Raw genomic sequence first — 21,487 nt, 5'->3', positions numbered from 1 at the left:
ATATAATAATTTCTAAGTAATTATTATATATAAATGTAAAGTACAACATATGTATGATCCAATGTCAATTATGATGTGTTATAATGAAGAATCCAAAAATTGTACAAATACTTCAGTAAATTTACATCATACTTAATATTTTCTTTTGGGACTGCCTTAATGACTGTTGAAACGAATATGTTAAACCAAATTTGAAACTTATAATTAGGGTGAATGAAGAATGAAGAATGGGCTAGAATATCGCCAAACCATTAATTCGTCTTATATTTACATATTCGGTAAAAATAGTGAGATATTGGTTGGGAAGTTCTCATGCACCCACCATATAGCCCGGACCTTGTCCTGCCCGACTACAATTTCATACATTCCCTGTAAAACGCAATGATATCAAGCTGGCTTCAAGTTTTATCCGAAAATGTACAATTCTTCTTTTTCACTGAAGTAATTATGGCTTTCTAACTATTAATATATATAATAATTTCTAAGTAATTATTATATATAAATGTAAAGTACAACATATGTATGATCCAATGTCAATTATGATGTGTTATAATGAAGAATCCAAAAATTGTACAAATACTTCAGTAAATTTACATCATACTTAATATTTTCTTTTGGGACTGCCTTAATGACTGTTGAAACGAATATGTTAAACCAAATTTGAAACTTATAATTAGGGTGAATGAAGAATGAAGAATGGGCTAGAATATCGCCAAACCATTAATTCGTCTTATATTTACATATTCGGTAAAAATAGTGAGATATTGGTTGGGAAGTTCTCATGCACCCACCATATAGCCCGGACCTTGTCCTGCCCGACTACAATTTCATACATTCCCTGTAAAACGCAATGATATCAAGCTGGCTTCAAGTTTTATCCGAAAATGTACAATTCTTCTTCTTCACTGAAGTAATTATGGCTTTCTAACTATAAATATATATAATAATTTCTAAGTAATTATTATATATAAATGTAAAGTACAACATATGTATGATCCAATGTCAATTATGATGTGTTATAATGAAGAATCCAAAAATTGTACAAATACTTCAGTAAATTTACATCATACTTAATATTTTCTTTTGGGACTGCCTTAATGACTGTTGAAACGAATATGTTAAACCAAATTTGAAACTTATAATTAGGGTGAATGAAGAATGAAGAATGGGCTAGAATATCGCCAAACCATTAATTCGTCTTATATTTACATATTCGGTAAAAATAGTGAGATATTGGTTGGGAAGTTCTCATGCACCCACCATATAGCCCGGACCTTGTCCTGCCCGACTACAATTTCATACATTCCCTGTAAAACGCAATGATATCAAGCTGGCTTCAAGTTTTATCCGAAAATGTACAATTCTTCTTCTTCAATGAAGTAATTATGGCTTTCTAACTATTAATATATATAATAATTTCTAAGTAATTATTATATATAAATGTAAAGTACAACATATGTATGATCCAATGTCAATTATGATGTGTTATAATGAAGAATCCAAAAATTGTACAAATACTTCAGTAAATTTACATCATACTTAATATTTTCTTTTGGGACTGCCTTAATGACTGTTGAAACGAATATGTTAAACCAAATTTGAAACTTATAATTAGGGTGAATGAAGAATGAAGAATGGGCTAGAATATCGCCAAACCATTAATTCGTCTTATATTTACATATTCGGTAAAAATAGTGAGATATTGGTTGGGAAGTTCTCATGCACCCACCATATAGCCCGGACCTTGTCCTGCCCGACTACAATTTCATACATTCCCTGTAAAACGCAATGATATCAAGCTGGCTTCAAGTTTTATCCGAAAATGTACAATTCTTCTTCTTCAATGAAGTAATTATGGCTTTCTAACTATTAATATATATAATAATTTCTAAGTAATTATTATATATAAATGTAAAGTACAACATATGTATGATCCAATGTCAATTATGATGTGTTATAATGAAGAATCCAAAAATTGTACAAATACTTCAGTAAATTTACATCATACTTAATATTTTCTTTTGGGACTGCCTTAATGACTGTTGAAACGAATATGTTAAACCAAATTTGAAACTTATAATTAGGGTGAATGAAGAATGAAGAATGGGCTAGAATATCGCCAAACCATTAATTCGTCTTATATTTACATATTCGGTAAAAATAGTGAGATATTGGTTGGGAAGTTCTCATGCACCCACCATATAGCCCGGACCTTGTCCTGCCCGACTACAATTTCATACATTCCCTGTAAAACGCAATGATATCAAGCTGGCTTCAAGTTTTATCCGAAAATGTACAATTCTTCTTCTTCAATGAAGTAATTATGGCTTTCTAACTATTAATATATATAATAATTTCTAAGTAATTATTATATATAAATGTAAAGTACAACATATGTATGATCCAATGTCAATTATGATGTGTTATAATGAAGAATCCAAAAATTGTACAAATACTTCAGTAAATTTACATCATACTTAATATTTTCTTTTGGGACTGCCTTAATGACTGTTAAAACGAATATGTTAAACCAAATTTGAAACTTATAATTAGGGTGAATGAAGAATGAAGAATGGGCTAGAATATCGCCAAACCATTAATTCGTCTTATATTTACATATTCGGTAAAAATAGTGAGATATTGGTTGGGAAGTTCTCATGCACCCACCATATAGCCCGGACCTTGTCCTGCCCGACTACAATTTCATACATTCCCTGTAAAACGCAATGATATCAAGCTGGCTTCAAGTTTTATCCGAAAATGTACAATTCTTCTTCTTCAATGAAGTAATTATGGCTTTCTAACTATTAATATATATAATAATTTCTAAGTAATTATTATATATAAATGTAAAGTACAACATATGTATGATCCAATGTCAATTATGATGTGTTATAATGAAGAATCCAAAAATTGTACAAATACTTCAGTAAATTTACATCATACTTAATATTTTCTTTTGGGACTGCCTTAATGACTGTTGAAACGAATATGTTAAACCAAATTTGAAACTTATAATTAGGGTGAATGAAGAATGAAGAATGGGCTAGAATATCGCCAAACCATTAATTCGTCTTATATTTACATATTCGGTAAAAATAGTGAGATATTGGTTGGGAAGTTCTCATGCACCCACCATATAGCCCGGACCTTGTCCTGCCCGACTACAATTTCATACATTCCCTGTAAAACGCAATGATATCAAGCTGGCTTCAAGTTTTATCCGAAAATGTACAATTCTTCTTCTTCAATGAAGTAATTATGGCTTTCTAACTATTAATATATATAATAATTTCTAAGTAATTATTATATATAAGTGTAAAGTACAACATATGTATGATCCAATGTCAATTATGATGTGTTATAATGAAGAATCCAAAAATTGTACAAATACTTCAGTAAATTTACATCATACTTAATATTTTCTTTTGGGACTGCCTTAATGACTGTTAAAACGAATATGTTAAACCAAATTTGAAACTTATAATTAGGGTGAATGAAGAATGAAGAATGGGCTAGAATATCGCCAAACCATTAATTCGTCTTATATTTACATATTCGGTAAAAATAGTGAGATATTGGTTGGGAAGTTCTCATGCACCCACCATATAGCCCGGACCTTGTCCTGCCCGACTACAATTTCATACATTCCCTGTAAAACGCAATGATATCAAGCTGGCTTCAAGTTTTATCCGAAAATGTACAATTCTTCTTCTTCAATGAAGTAATTATGGCTTTCTAACTATTAATATATATAATAATTTCTAAGTAATTATTATATATAAATGTAAAGTACAACATATGTATGATCCAATGTCAATTATGATGTGTTATAATGAAGAATCCAAAAATTGTACAAATACTTCAGTAAATTTACATCATACTTAATATTTTCTTTTGGGACTGCCTTAATGACTGTTAAAACGAATATGTTAAACCAAATTTGAAACTTATAATTAGGGTGAATGAAGAATGAAGAATGGGCTAGAATATCGCCAAACCATTAATTCGTCTTATATTTACATATTCGGTAAAAATAGTGAGATATTGGTTGGGAAGTTCTCATGCACCCACCATATAGCCCGGACCTTGTCCTGCCCGACTACAATTTCATACATTCCCTGTAAAACGCAATGATATCAAGCTGGCTTCAAGTTTTATCCGAAAATGTACAATTCTTCTTCTTCAATGAAGTAATTATGGCTTTCTAACTATTAATATATATAATAATTTCTAAGTAATTATTATATATAAATGTAAAGTACAACATATGTATGATCCAATGTCAATTATGATGTGTTATAATGAAGAATCCAAAAATTGTACAAATACTTCAGTAAATTTACATCATACTTAATATTTTCTTTTGGGACTGCCTTAATGACTGTTGAAACGAATATGTTAAACCAAATTTGAAACTTATAATTAGGGTGAATGAAGAATGAAGAATGGGCTAGAATATCGCCAAACCATTAATTCGTCTTATATTTACATATTCGGTAAAAATAGTGAGATATTGGTTGGGAAGTTCTCATGCACCCACCATATAGCCCGGACCTTGTCCTGCCCGACTACAATTTCATACATTCCCTGTAAAACGCAATGATATCAAGCTGGCTTCAAGTTTTATCCGAAAATGTACAATTCTTCTTCTTCAATGAAGTAATTATGGCTTTCTAACTATTAATATATATAATAATTTCTAAGTAATTATTATATATAAGTGTAAAGTACAACATATGTATGATCCAATGTCAATTATGATGTGTTATAATGAAGAATCCAAAAATTGTACAAATACTTCAGTAAATTTACATCATACTTAATATTTTCTTTTGGGACTGCCTTAATGACTGTTGAAACGAATATGTTAAACCAAATTTGAAACTTATAATTAGGGTGAATGAAGAATGAAGAATGGGCTAGAATATCGCCAAACCATTAATTCGTCTTATATTTACATATTCGGTAAAAATAGTGAGATATTGGTTGGGAAGTTCTCATGCACCCACCATATAGCCCGGACCTTGTCCTGCCCGACTACAATTTCATACATTCCCTGTAAAACGCAATGATATCAAGCTGGCTTCAAGTTTTATCCGAAAATGTACAATTCTTCTTCTTCAATGAAGTAATTATGGCTTTCTAACTATTAATATATATAATAATTTCTAAGTAATTATTATATATAAATGTAAAGTACAACATATGTATGATCCAATGTCAATTATGATGTGTTATAATGAAGAATCCAAAAATTGTACAAATACTTCAGTAAATTTACATCATACTTAATATTTTCTTTTGGGACTGCCTTAATGACTGTTAAAACGAATATGTTAAACCAAATTTGAAACTTATAATTAGGGTGAATGAAGAATGAAGAATGGGCTAGAATATCGCCAAACCATTAATTCGTCTTATATTTACATATTCGGTAAAAATAGTGAGATATTGGTTGGGAAGTTCTCATGCACCCACCATATAGCCCGGACCTTGTCCTGCCCGACTACAATTTCATACATTCCCTGTAAAACGCAATGATATCAAGCTGGCTTCAAGTTTTATCCGAAAATGTACAATTCTTCTTCTTCAATGAAGTAATTATGGCTTTCTAACTATTAATATATATAATAATTTCTAAGTAATTATTATATATAAATGTAAAGTACAACATATGTATGATCCAATGTCAATTATGATGTGTTATAATGAAGAATCCAAAAATTGTACAAATACTTCAGTAAATTTACATCATACTTAATATTTTCTTTTGGGACTGCCTTAATGACTGTTGAAACGAATATGTTAAACCAAATTTGAAACTTATAATTAGGGTGAATGAAGAATGAAGAATGGGCTAGAATATCGCCAAACCATTAATTCGTCTTATATTTACATATTCGGTAAAAATAGTGAGATATTGGTTGGGAAGTTCTCATGCACCCACCATATAGCCCGGACCTTGTCCTGCCCGACTACAATTTCATACATTCCCTGTAAAACGCAATGATATCAAGCTGGCTTCAAGTTTTATCCGAAAATGTACAATTCTTCTTTTTCACTGAAGTAATTATGGCTTTCTAACTATTAATATATATAATAATTTCTAAGTAATTATTATATATAAATGTAAAGTACAACATATGTATGATCCAATGTCAATTATGATGTGTTATAATGAAGAATCCAAAAATTGTACAAATACTTCAGTAAATTTACATCATACTTAATATTTTCTTTTGGGACTGCCTTAATGACTGTTGAAACGAATATGTTAAACCAAATTTGAAACTTATAATTAGGGTGAATGAAGAATGAAGAATGGGCTAGAATATCGCCAAACCATTAATTCGTCTTATATTTACATATTCGGTAAAAATAGTGAGATATTGGTTGGGAAGTTCTCATGCACCCACCATATAGCCCGGACCTTGTCCTGCCCGACTACAATTTCATACATTCCCTGTAAAACGCAATGATATCAAGCTGGCTTCAAGTTTTATCCGAAAATGTACAATTCTTCTTTTTCACTGAAGTAATTATGGCTTTCTAACTATTAATATATATAATAATTTCTAAGTAATTATTATATATAAATGTAAAGTACAACATATGTATGATCCAATGTCAATTATGATGTGTTATAATGAAGAATCCAAAAATTGTACAAATACTTCAGTAAATTTACATCATACTTAATATTTTCTTTTGGGACTGCCTTAATGACTGTTGAAACGAATATGTTAAACCAAATTTGAAACTTATAATTAGGGTGAATGAAGAATGAAGAATGGGCTAGAATATCGCCAAACCATTAATTCGTCTTATATCTAAATATTCGGGAAAAATAGTGAGATATTAGTTGGGAAGTTCTGATGCACCCACCATATAGCCCGGACCTTGTCCTGCCCGACTACAATTTCATACATTCCCTGTAAAACGCAATGATATCAAGCTGGCTTCAAGTTTTATCCGAAAATGTACAATTCTTCTTCTTCAATGAAGTAATTATGGCTTTCTAACTATTAATATATATAATAATTTCTAAGTAATTATTATATATAAGTGTAAAGTACAACATATGTATGATCCAATGTCAATTATGATGTGTTATAATGAAGAATCCAAAAATTGTACAAATACTTCAGTAAATTTACATCATACTTAATATTTTCTTTTGGGACTGCCTTAATGACTGTTGAAACGAATATGTTAAACCAAATTTGAAACTTATAATTAGGGTGAATGAAGAATGAAGAATGGGCTAGAATATCGCCAAACCATTAATTCGTCTTATATCTAAATATTCGGGAAAAATAGTGAGATATTAGTTGGGAAGTTCTGATGCACCCACCATATACCCCGGATCTTATCCTGCCCGACTACAATTTGATAAATTCTCTGCAAAACGCAGTGATATCAAGCTAGCTTCAAGTTTTATCCGAAAATTTATGGTTTTCCAATGGAAATCATCTATCACTGTATAGTATTTGAAATGTACGGAAATACATTCTTTATATATATATATATATATATATATATATATATATATATATATATATATATATATATATATAAATACTTGATATATATATATATAAATATGAGATTATTATGCCAAACAACAAATTATTTCACTTGGTCACAGAAATATGTAAGGAAGAAGTTAATATTCTGAAGATACTTAAAGCACAAAAATAGACAAATTGCTATCATACCTAGAATATTTCTGATTTATTGATATCAGTCTCCGGTTATACAAATAAGGGTAACAGCTCAGAAAAGCTTACGAAGACAAATAGTTAAATTTCTTTTCCCTCAAACATATTATATTAGAGTTTCTACCTAATTATCGTTATTATTAGTTTTCTGTACAGATACAAAATTAAAATAACTTTCATCTAATCAAGCCGGTTTTGAAATCACCTTCAATGTCTTTCGCGAATATTTCTTTATCCCCGCAACAATTTGTTCAAAATAAAGATTTAAGTAATAGAAATCAAAAAACATCACGGTAGAGTATCTCCGGTTAACGGTAGATAAACTTACATTATATATAAATGTAAAGTACAACATATGTATGATCAGTGTCAGTATCAATTGTTATAATGAAGAATCCAAAAATTGTATAAATACTTCAGTAAATTTACATCATACTTAATATTTTCTCTTCGGACTGCCTTAAAATAGCAATGTTAAAAAAAGCCAAACAATATCACTTCATAATGCTGATTTTTAAATTATTTGAGAATTGTATAAATACTTTCAGTACATCTACTTCATACTCAATAGTTTATCTTGGGATTATCTTGAAATAGCAATGTTATAAAAAGCCAAACAATGCTGATTATCAGATTATTCAAATAAATGTATCCATATTATTTAATAGCGTCCATACCTGCTCCAATATTCAACACAGAAAAACACACAGTTGTCTATATTCTATATCAGAACACTTTTCTTCAACTTAAAATGTGCAAAAAGGTAAATTACGATTCGATGTGGATGCCTTTGGTCAACATCCATCTCCACAGTCGACTGAACAGAAAACGTTCCCATCAGATGAATCGCTAAATGCTGTTATTGTTATTGTCAATTGTTAAACCCACTGATTGTTACAAACAAACACTGTAGGATCCGATTGATTCCAAGAAATTAAGATTGATGTAATATATTCAGTAAAAAACGTCATTTAAAATGATTTGCGAAACTATTTAGCTGTGGTCGGAACTAATATATTAATTATACCAACACATTTAATTAAATCTCTTTGCTTATTTCGTTTTGTCAACTTTTGATTGTTTAGTTCTCGACGCGTGTAGAGGTTCGTCCTGGAAAAGGATGACTTTGCATCTGTTAGTTGTTGTTAACTAATAACAAGAGACATTGATAACAAGAGACAACAGATAACAAGAGACAACATCTTTTGAGACATTTATTCACTAAATGTTTTCAGTTGACATGTTAATTCCCAGAAGAAGAAGCTATAAATATTGTAGTAAGGAAAATAATAAGAATTAAAAGAAACACAACATGTTCAGAAAAAGTCAAGCTAAATTTAAGAAATTAATAGTAACATAATAAAAAGGTACTATAAGAAAAATGAACTATAAGAAATAGGAAAAGAGAATAAGAAGACTACCAAAAAAGTGTATCAGAAATCTAATAAATTAAATAAAAGGTATGAACCCAGAAAAGCGAAAACTAAAAACAAAACATAGCCAATGAAAAAAGATTGATATAATAAAGTCTAGGTTTTAAAGGAAATCTTAAGAACCTCAAAAGCGAATAATGCAGCTGGTAAAAACGGAAATATGTATTCAACTGAAAAAATATGGAGAGGAAACAATAATAGAAATAGCACGGATATATAAAAATTCAATAAGAATACACGAACGATTTAAAAAACACCACAGATAAGTACAGCAATAGACAAAAGGGAAAATACGCAGCTAATGAAAAAAGATTGATATAATAAAATCTAGGAGAAAAATCTTTATACAAGAAATATATACAAGCAAGAACTGTTTGGATAAGTGGAAAGGATTGTCTACAATAATACCCTTCGGTCTGAATGAACTCCACCAAACACTCACAAGAAAAAAATTGGTAAATAATGGAATTGTGAACTAGTGTTAGATTGAAAATTAACAGCTTAGTTGTTGATTTCATATAAATTCATTCAATAGTGGCTCATAATGTGACAGTGGGTGAATGCTGCGTTCTGGATTATGATTCAATGGTAACAATGCAAACACTGGGCGGTAAGAGTGAAAACAAATAAAGGTGATACATAAGTAATATAGGATAAGTGTAGAAAATCGTAATAAAGCGCGTAAAGGAACATAGAAATAACTATTAACATATATTACAATTCAAATTTACATATATAGCTCAGAATATATATGAGCATTTGGTTAAAATATACACGGAGATAATGAATACTAACTGCTTTGCAGATATAGCAAATGCATTAGAGGGAATGCAGTGATTAAATACAATTTTATCAAGAAAAATGTGCACAGGTAGTAATAGAAGAAACTAAGGAGAAATACGGTGATACTAGAATGATATGACAAGAAAACAAAGCAAAAAAAGAAATAAGAATTAAAAATAAAAACATATATATTTTCTCTAATGAAACTGAAATACATGCAAACTATTATGGCCGTTTAATTAACCGTAGTTTAAGTTCTTCGATGATATATGTAATAGATGTACTATAATGTTAAAATAAACTAAATGTTAAAGATAATTCCGGCAAAATTGCGACGTTTTGATGTCATAGATGGAAATGACGCTACTTTGGCTAGACTTTGATTTCAAATATATAGGAATTGATGGGAATTCATTGATGATCAAAAATAATTTTATTTTACGCTATACAACTGAAATTTCTTTCCTGCCGGTTCAAATATCACCAATTTAATCTGATACTCCATTTGTTATTTATCGATCGAAAAAACATATACACCAATTCCCTCAACGGGGGATTTTTCCAGTCAAAATATTTGTCCCATTTTTTAACCAATCACTCAAAATTTGAAAGCAAAAAAACGCGGCTTTGCGGGAACGTCCATCTATTCCCGCTAGGACCCGACGATTTTTTGTCGGGCGACACGACGCTGTCATTTCGGCATCCGGTAAATGAACAGAGCACCGAAAATGGCCGCCGGCATGTCGTATATGTATGTGTGTTCAATGAAACGACCGTGTGCAAAGTTGAGTAGGACAGGATCAACGGAACGCACGCATACGTACAAAAAAAAATGAAACAAAAACCGACGGGGGACAATAACGTTTCCAGTAAACAAAGGAAGAAAAAGCTTTTGTCCCTTTTTAGCGGAACGTTAAAATGAACGTATAATCGCGACGCTACCGTGGAGAATACCTTTTATATTTATTTAATGCGGTTGTTGGCCGCCCAATCCCTATAATTAAATTGAATACGGTGGTACCCTCGACTTGGAATCGGGAATTTTAATTCCGAGATTGCTTACTGGGGTGCACGTTCATAATTCGGCAATATTTGCATCGTCACTTTGCTAAAAATATTTGTTATATCACGTGAATAAAAAAAAGTTAAAAGTTATATTAAAAAATTACTAAAAATTCTAAAAAATATCATCATTATATCTATTAATCATCAGCGAACACCAGATGTGTATCACCATAATGAACTCTCAATGTCTCTTTAAATATAACAAGTCCCCGGTCTGACATATAGATGGCGCTACCAGAATTAAATCCAAATATTTTTTAGTTAGCTTTAACCCTTAAAAGATGCGTGTATAAATTTGACAGTTGTCGGATCATTAGTTTGTGAATTATAGCATTTTGAGTGAAGCAACTTTTGTTATTGTGAAAAAGGAATTTCGCGTGTTTATAAAATGTTGCATTTTGAGGGGAAAAATACAGTTGAAGCAAAAACTTGGCTTGATGCCGAGTTTCTGGACACTGCCCCAGGAATATCAACCATCAAGGATCGGTATGCTAAGTTTAGACGTGATGAAATGAGCAGCGAAGACGGTGAACGCAGTGACGCCTAAAAGAGGTTGTTACCGACGAAAACATTTAAAAAATACAGAAAATGATTTTGAATGACCGTAAATTGAATTGAATAAGATAGCAGGCGCTCTAAAGATATCAATTGAACGGGTACATCATATCATTCACGAATATTTGGGTATGAGAAAGCTCTATGCAAAGTGGATGCCGCGCGAGCTCACTTTTGACCAAAAACAGCGACGAGTTGATGATTCGGAGCAGTGTTTGAATCATCCGAGTTGACTGCATACGATAAACCCGCTCCAAAGCGTGGGAAAACGCAACAGTCGGCTGGCACGGTTATGGCGTCTGACGAATAATTTTCATTGACTACCTTGGAAAAGGAAGGGCCATTAACAGCGACTACTACATAGCGTTACTGAACCGTTTGACGGGCGAAATCGGCGAAAAACGGCCGCATTTGAAGAAAAAGAAAGTGCTGCTTCACAAGACAATGCACCATGTCAAAAGTCAGTGAAAACGATGGCAAAAATCCATGAATTGGGTTTCGAATTGCTTCCCCATCCACCATATTCTCCGGATCTGGCCCCAGCGACTATTTCTTGTTCTCAGATCTTCAAAGAAGCTGGGAAGAAATTTTCGTCGAATGAAGAGGTGATCGCCGAACTGAGGCCTATTTTTGTTATAATATTGTCACTACATAGTATAAAACAAAGTCGCCTTTTCTGTCCCTATATCCCTATGTGCGCTTAAATCTTTAAAACTACGCAACGGATTTTGATGCGGTTTTTTTCAATAGATAGAGTGAATAGACGAGTTAGATCAAATTAATGTACTACAGTATTGTACACCATAAAAAGGTCTGCAAAAAAGTCCGCGATGGTATATGTTTATCTTTTAGGGATAACCCACATTAACCATTTTTATTGTTTACTTTTTATGTGAGAAAATGGCTTATTTACGAAGCTATTTTAAGCAATACGGCATTAATCCTTATCGAATTAAGTACCTTAAATACAGTGTGCAATTAATATAGATCAATATGGTTCCTTACAGCATGTAAATTAAACAAATATTTTCGGAGATATTACAAATTTAAAATTTGCGTTTAAAAATGTGTAATGTAATAAAAATTGTATGAATTTAGATATTCCAAAGATAGCAGGAAATCTTCATAGTAATTATGGGGGAAGAGGAATTGTTTTACTCCAAATTTAATGCGTGCAGGCCAAGGGCAGTAATGAATGAACCAAAAATACTGGATCGATTTTAATCATGTTTTCATTGAGTGACATAGGCATATATATTTTATGCCCGTGCAAAGTCGGAGCGGGCCGCTATGTTTTTATATACAACGTTCATATTTTTTCTGTAGTGTATTTAATTTCGTATCAGCATTGCACCCGTGCGAAGCCGGGGCGGGTCGTTAGTAATTAATATAATGATTTAAGTACCGGGGCTTGTGGATGGCTAGGGATTTGATCGAGTTGTTTTCGATTTCTAAGGCGCCGAGGAAGAACTTTACACTGAGCATGTCCGTGAAATTCTGACTCCTTATTCGAGGTGAGTGTTCACATTCCTCATAACGGAGGAATTTTTTGGACTGAAACACTTGGATTAGTGCCTGTACTACACCTGTGATCCATAGAGGTAGACTGAACAGACTAGCATCTTATATAGAATCGCCTTCTGGGGGATTGGAAGTTTGCTTTTTCTGCAGAGGAGTAGAAATAGTAGGCTGTATACGCCCTTGCCTTTGGAAATAGCGTGATGCATTTAAGCTGACCATTGGAACCTACGGTCGAACTGGAGACCGAGGTATGATATCTTCTGGAGCTAGAGGATAGGAACTTTTTCGATTTGGAGGCAATAAGCACGGAAATAGAAATAGTGGAAACTATTTTAATTAATATATATTGTCCCGATTTTCTTCAACAGATGACTTTTTAAATTGAAAATATGATTATACTACATGTAAGAATTTAATACAAAAATGATCGGTATCTGAACAACATTTTTAATAATATGTCAAGCCTAGTACAGAAAAGGGAAATGTGTTTTTTTACGCTCCCTCTTGGCCAAGATTTAATAGTGTTTCTTAAACGAAAAAACTATGCGGAGAATTTGTTGTCGGATATCGATGGCGGTATGACCATCCATGAAACACTACAAAACTGTCATTATATTCAAAGAAAAAAAAATGACTCACTCTATATAAGGAATGTCCAAATTCTTTGTCCAAAAAAAAAACTAAAGTTTTATAGACCAATTCTGCCCGGCATAAAAGTGAACGCATCAAACGAAACGGCCTGTCAACAGGTGTCCTGAAGGAATTTACGAGCGTCCCCCGACATTCTCATAACACACAGAAAAAAAATCGTTCCCCTCTAAAAATAAACGTTTCGAACTAACGACAACATTACCTTTTTTATGCACCCTAGAAAAAGGGGGGCCCGCAGCTCTCTTTTAATATCGTCGAGCATATATCAGCGTCGCTGGACAGACGGGCCGAGTATTTCCGAGGGATCGCTCTCTCCTCTCCCGGCCGTCAATCCCCAGATCTCCTCGTTCATTGTGAGGGAGCGTGCCGATGTAGAGAGACGGATGAGACGTCTTGCTGGACGGCTTCCCTTATTACTGACCCGACAGAAACTGTCGATTGTCCGGTCCGAGGGAAGACGCACGCGGGTTTGGATATTGGACAAGTTTCGGAGCCCGTCTGGATTGAATACGGCCGGTCTTTTTAATTAGCTTCACCGCTTCCTTGTTTGTGTTTTATTCGAATTGTTACGTTTAACAACGGGCCTGGACGTAGATGAATGGCCGAAGACAAAAGAAAAAGTTCATTGAACACGACTATTTATTGAATTAAAAGTTTTTGTTAGAAGGCAGGAAAGTATTAGGACATTGAGGGATTTATACTAGACGATGTTCCGATAGATCCAATCTATAGATCTAATCGGATATTGGATATAGATCTAATCTATATCCAGTAAATATTAGTGATGAAACTACCTATAGTGTATCAAAACTAGCAGTGAAGTTACGTCATCAAAATGTATACTGTATTGCCTATTGCAGTTTATAAATTCGTTTTAATACCAGCCAATATTTTCCTTTTAATTTTATTCAAGTTAAAAAGAGACAATGCTGTCTGATAAGCTCGAACACATGTTCGAATCAGCCTGCAAATGTAAATGTCACAATACTCTAAATATTAGTGACAGGAGGTTATAAATCAAGCTGCTTAATATTTTTGATTATTCTGGGGTCTCTAATCAGGGGGGGGGGTGCGCTCTTATCAGTAAAATGCGTTAGAGAGGTAAGTAATGATACTAATTAATATTAGGCTGCATTTTATTGAAAATATTTTTATTGTCTTGCAGTTGTATTGCATATTAGTATGGTCACTATAATTAAAATTTCCTAAATTAAAGAGAAACGGTATAATTTGTATTAGCCGAAAACAAAATATCTCTATACCTTGGTGTTAGCTCTATTCAAAATTAAATATATGAATTGTATAAAAATAGTGAGTAGTTTCTTTTAATATAGAAATAATTTAATACCATTATTTCAGAGATGACTATTAGTATTGAAAGTACCCATAGAAAACCTAAAACCTTCCTTCAAAATAGAACATTATGCCACTTTTGGCAAAACACTAATAAAAGGAGTGTGAAGAAAACAAAAGTTGATGGAAAAAGGTAAAAGTTGAAAGAACAAAGGCTGCAATTAAGGAATGGCTTAAAGTACATACAATATGTTTTGAAAAAACCATCATAAAGAATGAACTATTTCAAATTGTTACTCAGTAAATATAAATGAAATATTTGATTGCATTTTATGTAATTTACTTTTTTAGAAATAAGGTTCAGAAAAGATACATGGTAGATCAGATTGCTGAATGTTATGGCCACAGAGTTAGAGAATGTTAGAGCCACAGGCCTTCCTCTCTGTTACTGCATATTTAATCCAATTGAGTTGATATGAGGTATCGCAAAGAATTATTAAAATAGACATTCAGATCGAGGAGGATATTCGAACCAGAACTGTCTGCATTTATGGAAAGAAGCATTGTCGAAAATAAAACCTTCGGATTGGATGAACTCGGTCAGACATATTGAAGAATAAATTGACAAATAGTAGAATGGTGCGCAAGTTTTTGATATATTGGAAATAAACAGCTTAGTTATTCACTTGATTAGTGTTTCTGAAACTGACAATGATTGAACAAAACTTTATGAATGTTGGTTTATGGTTTAATGCTGACGATTACCAAGACAGGGTGATGAAAGAGGAAACCACTAAAGGTCAGTATACAATTAATATACTTTAGTTGTAGGAAATTGTGTTACAGAGTGTGAAAGCTTTATGAGAATATGTGTTATTGTTCAGTATATAGATGAATGTGTGGTTAAAATATATGAGGAGATAAATAAAACTAATTGTTTGCACATATGACAAAAACATTAAGGACAATACAGTGATTAAATGTAGTTTTATCAAGAAAGATGTATACAGGTAGTAACAGAATAAACTAAGGAGAAATATAGTAGTATCAAAATGACTTCACAAGGAAACATCACTACATAGTATAAAACAAAGTCGCCTTTTCTGTCCCTATATCCCTATGTGCGCTTAAATCTTTAAAACTACGCAACGGCTTTTGATGCGGTTTTTTTCAATAGATAGAGTGAATAGACGAGTTAGATCAAATTAATGTACTACAGTATTGTACACCATAAAAAGGTCTGCAAAAAAGTCCGCGATGGTATATGTTTATCTTTTAGGGATAACCCACATTAACCATTTTTATTGTTTACTTTTTATGTGAGAAAATGGCTTATTTACGAAGCTATTTTAAGCAATACGGCATTAATCCTTATCGAATTAAGTACCTTAAATACAGTGTGCAATTAATATAGATCAATATGGTTCCTTACAGCATGTAAATTAAACAAATATTTTCGGAGATATTACAAATTTAAAATTTGCGTTTAAAAATGTGTAATGTAATAAAAATTGTATGAATTTAGATATTCCAAAGATAGCAGGAAATCTTCATAGTAATTATGGGGGAAGAGGAATTGTTTTACTCCAAATTTAATGCGTGCAGGCCAAGGGCAGTAATGAATGAACCAAAAATACTGGATCGATTTTAATCATGTTTTCATTGAGTGACATAGGCATATATATTTTATGCCCGTGCAAAGTCGGAGCGGGCCGCTATGTTTTTATATACAACGTTCATATTTTTTCTGTAATGTATTTAATTTAGTATCAGCATTGCACCCGTGCGAAGCCGGGGCGGGTCGCTAGTTAATACTATAATATTAAAGTAAATTATATTAAGACCTAACATTTTTGTTTCATTATTTCATTTAGATTAGAATTTTGTGATATGCCAAAGTCAAAATGTACTAAAACTGTAAGTTGCTGCGGCAACGTTGCGATATTTTGAAATATTACGTGGGTACACTTCTGTTTTGCATTGACTATATATTTTGATATTATTTCAACTGCACTTATAGTTTTTAACATACATTTTTAGAATGTATTGTTCATTTTCTTCATACATTGTTTGTATTTTGTAAGATTGTTTTAAAAATTTTATAATAGAAATTTAAACTAACCAATCAAATTCCTCAAATGACAATTAAAGTACCATATAATGAGTAGATGACACCAAACTATTCTCCTAAAGTCTGTATTGAATTGACTCTCCATTACTCTATGGTTTTTCTAGAGGATAGTTTGATAATTCTCTTAAGCTTTAGGGACTTCAATTGATTCGTGATACTTTTTGTAAGAATATACATTTTCTTTGAATAATAAGTAACATAAAGAAACACCCATTATAGCATTTTCTACTTAAGATTAATTGTACTTACATCCAGTAAACTCATAAGGGAAGAACGTCGAGCTGTTTGTTGTTTCGTCATATCCGCCAGAACCTGACAGACCTCCCGACTGAGACGTGACGTGGCTGCGTGACTAGTCAGGGTGGCTCGCTTCAACGTCTCTCCCAATCCGAAAATCCACATCTGAAACGAAAACAGATTTACAACGAGCGAACCTTAAAATATGAGTCGATAAATCGTACGCGAAAGCGGTTCCTTTATTATCATCCGAATCGTTTCGCTTTAAACTCGAACCTAAAAGAGGATTTTTCGCAGAGGAAAAAGTCTCGCGTTGCAGTTAAAAGGTTCTTAAAAGTCGACGTAATATACTGCGTTTTCCGGTTCGAATTTCTCGGGTATACATCGGAAAATGTCCGGGGCGGACGCGGGTGGATATGGCTTTAGTCGGAAAATATCCCGAGATGGGTTTTTATTGATACGGCAGATGTTTACTGATAAAATGGTATTTGGGGATTGTCCGTTACGTTTTTGCTTTTTAGGTATGTAAATATTTCGAAAAATTCCATACATTATATATAGAAGATTGCAACGTTGTATGTATATGTATATACATAAAATAACGAAAATTATTCGTTAAAGATGTCGGATAAAACAGGCCAATTGAAAAGTTCCCGGCTTGACACATAGATGGCGCTACTAGAAATAAATCCAAATATTTCTTAGTTAGCCCCAACCCTCAAAAGATGCGCGTAAAAATTTGACATCTGTCGGATAATTTTTTGAGTGAAGCAACTTTTGTTATTGTGAAAAAAATGGATAAAAAGGAATTTCGCGTGTTGATAAAATATTGCTTCTTGAAGGGAAAAAATGCAGTTGAAGCAAAAACTCGGCTTGATGCCGAATTACTAGACACTGTCCCAGGAAAATCAACCAACAATGATGAGAAAGCTCTGTGCAAAGTAGGCGCCGCGCGAGCTTCTGGCCAAAAACAACGGCGAGTTGATGATTTGGAGCAGTGTATGAAGATGATCAAGCGTAAGAAACCTGAGTTTTTGCGTCGACATCATTTCACTCCGAAATCCAATCGACAGTTATCCGAATGGATTGCACACGATGAACCCACTCCAAAGCATGGGAAAACGCAACAGGCTGGAAAGGTTATGGCGTCTGTATTTTGGGATACGCATGGAATAATTTTCATTGACTACGTTGAAAAAGGAAGGACCATAAACAACGACTATTACATAGCGTTATTGGGACGTTTGAAGGACGAAATCGCAAGTGAGTGAAAATGAAGGCAAAAATCCATGAATTGAGCTTCGAATGACTTCCTCATCAACCGTATTCTCCAGATCTGGCCCAGCGACTATTTCCAGTTCTCAGATCTCAAAAAAATGCCTGCTGGGAAGAAATTTTCGTCGAATGTGGAGGTGATACAAAAATGGTATCAATTGACCTATTATCTGCACTTTTATAGCTTTATGGGGATATTTGGGTCTCTTGCACATATTGTCAGTAAGTATCAGTCAGCCTCTGGCACATTTGGGGTATAGCCGTTGGCTAGAAGAGAAGATGATTGGCAAATGCAGTAAACTTTAGGAGTAGGCGTGACATACTTGACACCCTATATAATTAGAACCAAGGTCATCTAATCCTCTTTCACTCCTTTGCTCTTCAATTAACATAAGTTCGTCAAACTTGCAATTCGCGAAAAGTCGCGAGGTTGGGGCCGTTTAGATAGAAAGACTCATATGAAAAATCGCCTTGATTCACTTTAATTGTAATTAGTACAAATAAATTAAGTAGTGTAATGTAAAGTGTTTCATTAATTCGCGAGAAAGTCCAGCTGAAATTGTTCAGGGAGCCACAGAATGGACGACCAAGGGCATAGTGAATTAGCAACAAATAAAAAGGGCAATGACAATCCACTAAGAGAGCCATTGAAGAGATGGTAAACTAAAAGAACTAGTTTAGTTAGCGAAGCTAATTTAATTCAACATTATTAATATTTAATTTGTCTTAAGTTTAGTAATATACCAGCAGATGTTATAAGTTAAATAATATTATAGTAAAACTATTGAATAGTAAGTAGCAAACTATTCATTATAGTGCAATTACTATTTACAAATAAAGTCGAAAACGTTAAAGTCGGTACTAAAATCCAAGAAAATTAAATTTGAACTTGAGGTCAAAATTTGAAAACAGTTGATAAAAATGTTCGTGGAGTTGATATTAATCATAATTCTTCTTTTCTGTTTTCATTTAATATGTAATATAATAAGATTATTCAATGCAAACGCAGCTATTTGTCTATCTTAAAAATCTAGATCTTTCAATCCATTACCTATTTAAGAAAATACTATTAAAATACCTTATCTAAAAATGAAAACAGAAGACTACTATATAAGCTAATTTGAAAAACGTTTTAAATTTCAAACCTTGTTTTAAGATTCTTTCGATTTAAGACATACTATAGCTAATTTTTCTACTTTCTACTCTGTAATCTCGATTCTTATATATTATATTATCTCATATATATATATATATATATATATATATATATATATATATATATATATATATATATGTGGGTATATATATATATATATATATATATATATATATATATATATGTGTGTGTGTTACCTCTGGTATCAACTTTTTTATATATCGAATAATCTTGATACGAATATCGTAAGTAATTAAACAAAGTTTCAGAAAACCGAAATTATATTCTACCCAACTTATTATACTTATTGTGTTTTATTTACTTACTTTTTCAAGTTCCGTATCGCTGTAGTTTCTTCCTGCTCGATATTCGGGCGCCAGATATCCAGCCAGATGGGCGGGAGGTCCGGACACGAAGAAGTTGACCCTCTGGCATAACTTGACCCGTCCTCTGGAGCTCAGCTGCAGGGTGGAGGGCGTCACCAACGGCAGGCATTGTTTCCCCGTCAGACCGTCTGTAAAACGAGAACGAAAACTGAGCACCATCCTCAATCAATTTCGGTTTTGATTTATGCTGCGTTCGGGTAACTGATTGTTATTCCAGCGGTCTTGCAGCTCGCAGTGCTGATGGCTGCGGTTCGGGGCGTCTGTTAATGCGTCTTGTAAATTGCATTTGCAGCGGATTACGTATGCTACTTGTACAGTTAATCACACAGTGGGAATATAGGATAAGATAGTATCGACACTTTGATTTATTATGTTAGCATTAGTTCATACGTTTTTAAGAGAATAATAGTTTATTTGAAATTAAATGAAACATGATTGGTGCAAATGTCCCGCTACCATTTTGACTGCCCCCCATCTTGGTTATGGGACGTTTAGCTCAGTTTCGCTTTAACCATTATGTTGTGTAGACGTTAATATTTTATTATGGATAAATATACGCCACAAGAACGAGCAGAAATAGTGACAATATTTATTGAGAATAATCGTTCCATTATTGCCATTCAGCGGAAATTGCATCTAAAATATCCTAATCGTTCAGTGCCTCAGAAAACCACAATTTACCGTTTACATGCGAATTTTCGACAATACGATACGACAGCAGGCAGGCCTCGTTCTGGAAGACAACAGATGTCTCGTAACCCTGAAAATGTGACTCTGGTGCCCGATAGTGTTGCGGAGTCTTCAGAAACATCAATTCGGAGACGTGGTTCCCAGTTACACATTTCTGCATGCAGTTGAAGGCAATTAGTTCAAAAATTGCTACCGAGAGATTCTGATCGACGAGTTGAGTACAGCAATGCAATCCTAAGGCTGATTTTTAGTTCAAATTGATAATGAGTGATGAAGCCCATTTTCTTCTCAGTGGCCACGTCAATAAACAGAACAGTCGGTCTTGGAGAATAGAGAAGCCTCAATTAATTCATAAAACATCATTGAATCCGCTAAAAACAACTGTATTCATGCTGAAAACATCATTGGTCCCTATTTTTTTGAAAATAATCACGGTGTTGCAGTTAACAATACTGCTGAATCAATTCAAATTTTCTTGTGCCTGAAATGGAAGGACTAGAGGACATGTGGTTTCAGCAGGATGGAGCCACATCACACATAGCTCGTTCAACAATTCAATTATTGAATGACGTTTTTCTACGAAGAAT

General features: G+C 32.9%; 1 protein-coding gene across 4 annotated transcripts in view; it reads right to left on the bottom strand.

Moving 5' to 3' along the window:
- The window catches only part of LOC143192873 (tyrosine-protein phosphatase non-receptor type 13), a 218,237-nt gene that overhangs the window by 47,391 nt on the left and 149,359 nt on the right, over nt 1-21,487 (bottom strand). For 3 of the 4 annotated variants that reach the window (XM_076398648.1, XM_076398657.1, XM_076398640.1), the window contains 2 exons: nt 20,151-20,338; nt 17,406-17,558 (listed from right to left, as the gene is read on the bottom strand). In XM_076398648.1, coding sequence (XP_076254763.1) covers nt 17,406-17,558; nt 20,151-20,338 — 341 coding nt within the window. Of the gene's footprint in view, nt 1-8,401; nt 8,544-17,405; nt 17,559-20,150; nt 20,339-21,487 lie in introns of those variants that run through there. The other variant, XM_076398664.1, reaches the window with a different exon arrangement.

Source organism: Rhynchophorus ferrugineus, unplaced genomic scaffold (genome assembly GCF_030347505.1).
Source record: "Rhynchophorus ferrugineus isolate W39M unplaced genomic scaffold, kcgeb_rfMv2 rfM1, whole genome shotgun sequence".
Taxonomy (NCBI): domain Eukaryota; kingdom Metazoa; phylum Arthropoda; class Insecta; order Coleoptera; family Curculionidae; genus Rhynchophorus; species Rhynchophorus ferrugineus.
This window is presented reverse-complemented; position numbering and strand designations above follow the sequence as displayed.